At 33.6% G+C, this 10000-nt stretch overlaps 1 protein-coding gene across 1 annotated transcript in view; it reads right to left on the bottom strand.

The window, feature by feature from the left end:
* Positions 1-127: 127 nt before the first annotated feature.
* LOC119577983 (origin recognition complex subunit 1-like) overlaps positions 128-10000 on the bottom strand; it is a 10534-nt gene continuing 661 nt past the window's right edge. Inside the window, 14 exon segments of the mRNA XM_037925684.1 lie at positions 128-614; positions 855-979; positions 1611-1885; positions 2008-2178; positions 2603-2746; positions 3088-3244; positions 3499-3741; positions 4694-4968; positions 4970-5541; positions 5950-6131; positions 6715-6869; positions 7167-7261; positions 7441-7530; positions 7936-8063. Of these exon segments, the coding sequence (XP_037781612.1) occupies positions 454-614; positions 855-979; positions 1611-1885; positions 2008-2178; positions 2603-2746; positions 3088-3244; positions 3499-3741; positions 4694-4968; positions 4970-5541; positions 5950-6131; positions 6715-6869; positions 7167-7261; positions 7441-7530; positions 7936-8063 (2773 nt within the window). The 3' untranslated portion in view covers positions 128-453.

The raw sequence follows: 10000 nt of genomic DNA, 5'->3' as shown, positions 1-10000 counted from the left end.
AATTGACATGTTGATGCCATCATTTTCTTGTGTTGCTTAATTCCCATCTGTATCATCTTGATTTTTTTTTTTTTAATTATATGGTACTTTTCAATATTAATGTAAAGGGCACAGAATAAAATACATATACAAAGTTCTCTTTAATAGATTTAAAAGAGGTTTACTAAAACATACATAATGATCACATGACAATAAAAAAATTATATGTAATAAGAAATGTGTAAAAATGTAGAGGAATTAAAAGATTCCACGAGAAATTTACTGAAGTCGTGTTCCAAAAATAAAATATTGAGCTGGCAACATCCATGCAGAGAGCAGTGATACTCCACTATACGAGAGAATCTCTGCTCTCTGCATAGTTACTACCACAATATAAAAGATCTCTTCCTTGCAAAATACAAGACATTTTAACTTAAAAAAGAAAAAAAAAAAAAAAAGAAAAGTACATGAAAATTATGATGATGATTGTAAGGCATAATTCACATCATCAGTAGATATGTTTAGACGAAGCCGGAGATTTAGGTCGTTGCGGGAATGCTCAGTAAGAATCAGTCGCTGGGAGGTAAGCCTATTAACAATACACATTACCTCTGACATTGTTGATGGTTCCACTCCTGTAGCAAAAGCAAGAAAGGTTTTACTGAATGTCATAACATATTAATTTTTTTCAAATCTTTTCTATCACTATCCTCCTGAGTGAATAAAATTTAACTATCTAACTGACTCATCATGAAAGTATACATAAATACATACATACATACATACATACATTACATACATACAACTCTAAATGATGTAAGTTAATAAATTTTTTTTCCAGATTACATGTTAAAAAAAAAAGGGGGGACAATTACCATCAAATCTGCAGAGCGAGTTATACTGGTCCAATACTCGTACGAAAACAGCTTCCTCTAAACCAGTCCGTAAGAATTCAGACACAACAGCACGCAATACATTCTTCTCCATCAAGCTGCAGCTCCTTTAATTGAATAATTAATGTTTAAATATAAGGCATGAAATCATGAATTAATTGGTAAAAATGACAATAACAAAAACAATAACAGCAATAATTATAAACTATTATAAAAGATCAGATTACGATGATAATAGTTTTGAATAAACAAATGATGCCAAGAGGGAATAACCTTTTATTTGCACAAGTTAAGTATTTCTCATATTACTTTGTACCTGGTAAAATACTATCAATACTATAACCAAGATTCTCCTTGCAGAGAACTTGTGATTCTGTAATTAATGTATGAAAACTACTGACTGATAGGGTGTTACAAAAGACCACAGTACCTTCCCTCTGCATGTGGTTGACTTTATTTTATCAATGACATTGTTTTCATTTGAAATCAATGCCTTGACTTCAACGAAAATGTGATATGTTTATTTCATCATCATCGTCATCATCATCATTATTATTCTGATTTTCAATATCACTGTTATAATTAACATTATCATTACAATTACAATCATGAACACTATTAATATGACTTACTTTTATTTAGCACTATGAAAAACAGAGCACCAATCCTAAGGCCTATAAACTAGCATTCCTACTAAAACTGTAGCATTACTGCTTTTCCTAACTTTTGACATCATACCTAATTGCTGTAATCTTTGGTGAGGTAAACATCTCCTTCAGTGCCTGATCAACATGCAACATGCCAACAAGTGCATTTCTTTTCACTGGAGACTTCATGGGAGACTTCATTGGACTAGGTGGCATGGTCTTTGTCTCTGCAATCTCTGTAGCTCTTCGACAAATATCTAAGGCTCTTCTCGCATCCCCAGACACTGCAGCTACTTTACGAGCAACAAGCTGGACGGCATCAGGATCAAAAGCATTTATGCCTAACAGCCGAGATAACACAATTTCCTGTAAGGTGAAAAAGTCCCAAGAAGCTTTAAAGAATGATAATTTAATCTTATACATAACCATTATGAAAATATATATATTCATCATTAATGTAAATATGTAATTCTACTTCAAGTAATTACCTGTAGCTGTTTATGAGTGTACGGCTGGAATGTCATTCGGGTAAGACCAAGCCTTGAGGCCACACGATTGATCATGATACGTTCTGGCAGATCCATGGTATTTGCAATTGCGACAACAATAAGCTTGCTCCCTGGACGGCATGGCCAATCAAACAAGTTGTACATCACATCCTGGTAAAATATAAAACACAAGATACTATTCCTCTGCTATTACTATCCACTCATGCATCCAGTTTGTGAAGTTATACCAAAACTTGCACTTTACAGAATAGATCTTAACACACTGACAGAATAAATGATCTACTGTTTAAACTAGGTCCTTGATACTGAAGGTTACAGCAGGAGACACTAATGTTGTGGCTGGACATGAGTCTCCTACTTTGCTGTCCTTTTTGGACCAAGGCCAAAACAAAACCATATGGCATTAAAACAAAGGTAACAAATACTTAATATAAGGAAACAGCTATTGTAAAAGTCAAGTTTGCAAGTGGCAAGTACCAATGTAAACACATGTCCTCGAGAAATATTACAATCAATATCGTAGCTTTTGATAACTAAGCAGAAGAATGATGATAAAATGTGTACTTATTCTCACCTGCTTTCGGGTCCATAACAAATCCAGCTCATCTACTAAGAGAAGTGTAGGCTCCCTTCGTGGGGCAGGAGTTGAAAACCTTTTTTCTAGGAGAGAAGAGGCATGGTCAGCTGTCACTTTGTTGCCTGTGAGACCTTTCCAAACCTGTAAGAAATAGAAAATTATCATTATACCACTGTTACGAAAGTACAGATAAATAACAATGAAAGTAATTCAGCTTTTATTGCTGTATAGTCTCTTACAGCTATAGTCACCCCAACAGGAAGCACATATTAACTAATAATTTCAATTAACAAAAAAGTATTCAAGACCTTTCAAAACATGTTATAATTCCCTATTCTAGGAAGTCAACCTTTCGTCAAAGAAGTGTCTTCATTATTCTATGAATGTAGGCTACACTTAATGCAATAAAAGAAAAATCAATAAACATTTTGCAAATACACACAAACTTGAAGTACAAGATTAACTGAAATAAAACAGCTTACCTGAACCCAAAGTTGATGAGGTTCTGTAAGTCGCATTGCATTCACCTCCAGGTATGTGAAACCTGGTAGGTCACCTCCTTGACTACATTCCTGAAGTAGCCGCACCACTTCCCTAACTGTGGCAGTCTTGCCTGTTCCTGGTACACCACTAATGTACCTGCAACAAAAGCATACACAAGATGATGCAGAACAATGTGTCATGCACAAAAGTCAATTCTCAAATGAGCTGAACTTTTACTTGTTACTTGATAACAACTATTTGTAAATATTATTATACATACTACTGTATATATCCACCACAATAATATAGGCTACATGATAAACTAAAACAAAACAAAGGAAAAGAAATCTCCACAACATGAATACTTTGAGATAAAAAAGAAATTTAAAAGGGCTTAAACAAAAACTTACATACAGCCTCCAGTACCATCAAACAGCTTTCCTTCCACAAACGAGTAAATTTCTTGGAACTCATTCTCTCTGCAAGGAAGGGATTCAGGAACAGCTGAAACATGAAGGTTCTCTCGTGCCTTCTCAAGAGGTGTTTGAGGATGCTTAACAGGTCCTTGGCGTGAAGGCATGCCAGGCGTTGCAGACTGGCGGCGCGATGACTTCAATGTCTTAGAGGGTGTTTGTGTCTTGGTCTGCTTTGGTCTGTGGTTAATTAAAAAAAATAAAATAAATAAAAAATAAATAAAATAAAATAAAATAATTATAATAAATAAAATGCATTGAACATCATTGAGAGTAAAATAGGATTTCTAAAATACAAAATGTAGGATAAATTACAGAAAAAAATTTATAAAAAAAAAAAAAAAAAAAAAAATTATTCAGAGTAATTCTAATCTAATCTCAACCAATCTTGACAACACAACTTTATAAACCTAACCCTTCACTGCCAGGTGGCATATACATACATGCAATGGCATGCCTGGACAATATTCCATTTGGCATTGTATATGTGCCATGGTGCGCCGGTACAATTTTCCAGGGGGCATGTACAATTATGCCACGCATGCTATGGAGCCAACACACTAAAATTATTCTCTAAACTTTTGCAACATACAAACTCTTTACTCCAACTATACATATATAATTGTCAGTCTCTCTTGAATATGTTCATACTAAAAACCATTGCATTAAAATACCTATTTCATGGAAAACTTCTGTCTTACTGGACTAATAAAGTTGCTGTGTATTTAGTGGGACAGTTGAGAGAATGCCTTCATTTCTTTATTACAATTATCATGAACTTTATTATTGTTATCTACCTAATCACGTCTTCAACCAGAATCTGTCCACATTCTTCTAATTCATCATACTACAAAAAAGTTAATATCCATCTATAAAATATTACATAACACATAAAAGAGTCATGACAGACTGAAAACTGCTCCCCTTGAAGTTTACAACTTAACAACTTGTAAAAGTAGCAAGCATAAAAATCCAAACAAGTATATTTCCAATACTGATAAGGATGTGAGAAAAATATTCTTCCATACAAAATTCTAAAATTAGTCATCAAGACATAGTTTACATTCTGTACAACATTATAACAAAGAAATTTCTAATCATCAACCATTATAAAAGTAACCATGTTCCTCACCTGCCACGTTTCTTAACAATGGGCTCAAAATCATCATGTTCATCTTCATCGTGTTCCTTAAGATCCCTGCGCGTCTCAAATCTTTCACCGCATTCACGACACTCAAACCTCTTCTTCGTTGTACTCTTGGATTTAGGCCTTCCTGGTTTTTTCTTGGGTGTCTTAAGTTCATCAGGGAAAGGTAGATCTTCAGTGTCAAAATCTATAACTTTTTTAGCCTTCTGACTGACTTTGGTTGCTTGCTTGATTGTTGGCTTCAAGCTGGTGGACTTTGGGAATATCATCTTCACTATCAAGGTCTATGGGTTCACTCTCTGCCTCACTATCACTGCCAAGTAAGTCTGTTATTTCTGTGTCCTTTAGAGCACGGACTTTTCCGACCTGCTTTATGCTATCAATTTTTTCCTTAGGCGACATAAGGGATATTGGGGACAAACAATTTTCAATTTTCCCAGGTGAATTGTTATCGGGGCTCTTCTTGCTCTTCTGGGCTGCTTTAAACTCTGGAGACATAGGGGTGATATTTCCTTCCTTATCAATATTACCATCGTTCAGCTTCCTATAGCAGACAATCTTTAACTTCCGGCCTGATCCCGTTTGCCTCTCAACACGAGTCATGTTCTCATTGCTGATAACTCTCGACAGTCTCTCATCCCTGGGAGTGTGGGCAGCACTGGAATTTGACTCTGGTCGTAATCTTTTGTTTTGAACACTGAAGTCTGAATCTGAAGCTTGTCGTTTCAGCGACTTAGGTACATTATTGTTTTCTAAAAGACCTGCTTTCAGTTCAACTCTTTTCAATTTTATACTTATATTATTCCTTAGCAGTTCAAACTTTGCACTTTCTCCTGTTACAAAATAAATAAAAAAGAAAGATTACAAAAGTAATACAATTCAATGGAAGTACAGAAACATGGAATTTACTCATTTCATTCGGGCTTACCAAAAAGAAAAGAAAGAAAAAGAAAAAGAAAAAGAAAAAGAAAAAGAAAAAGAAAAAGAAAAAGAAAAAGAAAAAGAAAAAGAAAAAGAAAAGAAAAGAAAAGAAAAGAAAAGAAAAGAAAAGAAAAGAAAAGAAAAAGAAAAAGAAAAAAAACATACATGTGGCCACAGTACATATTTTCTAACATTGCATAATACCACAACATTAGTAATTCATATTACTTTTCTTTGGCTTGTTCAAAATCTTATACAAAATCATTGTTATAATATACCAATTTTCTTTGCCTTTTCCAAAATTCACTGTAATCACTTACCCTGAAACTCAATTTCTGGGGAGATATCTCGAGACGTGGCCTTCCTCTCACTCTTGGGGGTTCTTGGAGCATTCTCTTTCCCACGTCTTTTTTGGGGTGTAACTTGTGCTCTATCTGTTGCACTTGGTGTGTTGCTTTTGAGGTTTGTTAAGTCATTTGCTAATGAGCGACGGGCTGTATGCCTGAAAACAAAAATAATAGTGTGAATATGGCATACAGCCCACCTGTGCTGAGCCAACAGTGAGATGAAGGCTTTTAGTTTAATTGTATAGTCTGCTCCCAGATATCCCTTAAGATGGCTAGGCAAAAAGAGGTAATGAAGTATCTAGTCCTAGTTACTTATCAAATGTGATAGCAATACCTGATACCATCTTACCTCTCTATCTTCCTGATAAAGCAACCCTAACATTAATAAATAACAAAAATAAAATATGAATTTCTTCAACTGCATAACAAAGAGCATAATTCCTGAGCTTGGACCTCTTGTTAAAGGGAAAATACTTATGATATGATATGAAAGGAATATCAGTGAAATAAAATATAAATAATGTGAAAAATAGCAAGAAGTTTGAGAAAACAATTCTAAAAACACACATACACTCTATAATTTTTTTATATTAAAGTGTGCATTAACCCAAACCAAACAATTTTTAAACTCTAAACTGGTTTTGCTAGCACATGTTTCTGAACATCATTTTACTAATACTACAATAGTTAGCTCTGCAGTCATTACAACCTAATCTACAATGATCTTTTATATCTCACCTATTTACAGTAGGCTGTGAAGATCCTGCATCATCGAGAGGATAGAAGCGGGGGTTCTTCCCACCAAAACTGAACCGACATACGAAAAAAGGTCCAGGACATTTTGTAGTCTTTGGCACAGATGAAGGATCAACCTCAGTTGCAACTTCTTCAACCTGTTCAAAATTATATTATAAAAATATAAAAGGATACTCAAGATGATAAGTGTAATTATGATTCAAACACTAACAATTGCATGTAATATTGCCTTCAAAATTTATTTTTTCAGTTTACTAAGCAGGTAGATTCTTAAGATATTATTAAATGAGCATGCTCTCAATTATTAAGCAATTATATTCATTTGTTTACAGGTCAAATAATTTTTCATTTCTATTTTTTCAGGATCTAAATATAATCCTGTCACAATAAAAAACCCTGTAATAGTCTTGGCACAATAAAGAGCAAACACTTACATGACACATATGTAATATACTCTCAGCATCAACATCTGTCTCAAAAGCCCGATCTTCTCTTACAACCTCAATGTTAGTGTCAATAGCTGGTACTCCTGTGGGAAATACAAACAAAAATCAATTAATTTGACTTTGAAATTACCTTCAGCAAGTTTAAATATCTTAAAGCCACCATGAAAATTAAGATAATACTAATAAAAAAAAAGAATTATAAGCAAAAAGAAACTGGTCTAAATATGGTAAAATCCAATAAGAACATGCTATACCAACACACCTTCTGGTATTGTCCTCAACTTGGATTTGTTGAGGTCAGTCACTCTTGAATACCACTTAACTATTACCCTCCTGTTGTCTCGTTTATCCCCTGAAAAAATAACCATTTACCATCTTCAACACTGAAATTATGAATGACACATTATAAAACACAAATGATTTAAATATATGACATGAAACTAATACATTTCTTGGATCATATGAATTATGTGTATTTACAATGTAGCGTAAATGCATTCCAATAAACATGTGACTTGAGATAAATATCTCAAAATTTTCATTTAGTCAACACTTGCTTATAATATATAAAAGACAACACTAATAATAACAAATGACAATAACACGACTGCCACCAATGACAACAATAATACATGATCACCCAATAACATATCATCTATCAATAAACAAAGAAAATTACAATTATTACAATAACTTCAATAACAATGGAAATCAGACAGTCAATTGTAGTCTCTCAAAGCACTCAGGATATGCTTACCACTGTCATAGCATCTAATAATTTTTGCAATATCACAGCCATCAGGTGAATCTGGGTCGAATGAATCCGCATTACGCACAAGTACGCAGTCCCCTTCATATACTGTCAGTTTACCCAACTGGAACCCTCTGGAAGAGAAATAAACCTTAACATTAAAATTTATTAATAACATGGCAAGCTCTAGATTGGTTTGCCTAACTGATTTTTTTATAAGTAAGTTTACTTTTCTTTTGGTTTCTTTTTTATAGGAATCACTAATGTAACTCAGGCTAAATAAAAACAAATAACATTTTAGTATTCTATTATCTTTCATCTTATGATTATCTAATGAGTCTCATACAAGGGTCACAGAGGCAAAATTAATTAATTTTGTTAAAATGAACTTCTTTCAGTATCTAATACTTATGCAAGATTAAAAAGACAATGTATAATGACTTACTTCATGCTAAGCTATTTAGGGATGACAAACAATACTTTGGAACTGTGATCTAAAAATATCATAATATATACAAATATAAATTTTCACCATTTTACTTCGATTATACTGAAATCTCTGAACTGATTTTATCAATAAATAGATACCAAACACATAAAGACACCTATATAGTATGGTGCTGAAAGATGGAGTGTATAAATTAATAATTTTTACAAAAAATGTATAATTCTCTGGTACTGACAAGTTATTCGTTCTTCTTCAGTTTTCATCATCAGAATATGAAGGTTCATATTACAATAGCAAAGCATGAGGACATGACAGATTATTGCCTTTCCTGGAGATTAATAAGAAACCTAAGACTCTGCATAATAGTACAAGCACTTAGAAGGAAATCTGATCAATGGATTCCCCTTATTTAAACAATATCCTAGCACAAACATATGTATGAATGCGTCAACAGAATATTATACCATGAGGAAAAATAAGATATTGGCAATGTCAAATTCACAACAGAAACAGATACTGGAATCCTATTATACACAAATGATATTAGAACAAAGATGTGAGGGTCAATTTTAATGCTGCATTTTCTTAACTCTCTCATGCCAGATGACATCTAATCACATCACGATAAACTAAGCCCAAAAGCGAGGTGGCAAGTATCCATGCCGCATGCTGTCAATCCCTCTTTCAGTTGTGTGCATTAAATAACTTTTCATTTGGGGATATAATAGCCAAAGTGCCCAATATTACTATCAAAATGCATTATATGTCAGCCAGACCATCAGGGTAATTTGTTTTCTGCACTCATACACTCAAAGTGGACGCCAAAATATCTCTTTTAAGAACTTCATTTCCGAATCTGTAATAGCCTGTCTATCATCTGCTTGTTTGGACTTCACTTTGGGTATATGCTTCATTAAGTGAAAATATACTTGAATGTTTTCTTACTCTTTCACATGGGCAGTCCTGGCTTGCTATCAAGCCAAATATACGATGTAAAATGTTTTGTACATCTTACTAAACATCACCTCAGAGAATTCCAAAACAGAACTTTGTGATATATATCCAAAACTTCATGTGATCTTTAATAGAGAGAATACAATGTTAGACCCAACCCACCATAAATCTATTAAAAATAAACTGAGAAATTTTGTTGTTTTTCTGGGTTAATATTACTGAAAGCAATGCATATATGAGGGAAAAGGACACTGCCATCTTATAGAATATAAAAATAGAGTAATAAACAACATCTGCTCCAGCATCATATTTACTGCAAAATGTCAAAAATATTCTCTGCTTGTCACTGCTCTGATACTAAGTCCACAACATCCTCACATACTCTAAATTCTTAATGTCTATTCTCTAGAAGTTGGCACAAAGTGCTAATAATAACCCCCCTGTCTAGGGAATAAATAGAAGGTGTAAACAATTAGGTTTGAATTTGGGTTTGCAAGATACCCTGGATTTCGGACTTCATACCTTGGGTAATTCTTTGCAGTATAAACACACTTTCCAGAGAGGAAAGTCCCCAACTCCATGTCACAAAATTAACAAAATAAATCAGCATCACTGTTTGGTTTACAAAAAGTAGTAAAGGATATCAGATGGCGATTTTTAAAATACTGC

This window comes from Penaeus monodon, chromosome 10 (genome assembly GCF_015228065.2).
Source record: "Penaeus monodon isolate SGIC_2016 chromosome 10, NSTDA_Pmon_1, whole genome shotgun sequence".
Classification (NCBI taxonomy): Eukaryota; Metazoa; Arthropoda; class Malacostraca; order Decapoda; family Penaeidae; genus Penaeus; species Penaeus monodon.
This window is presented reverse-complemented; position numbering and strand designations above follow the sequence as displayed.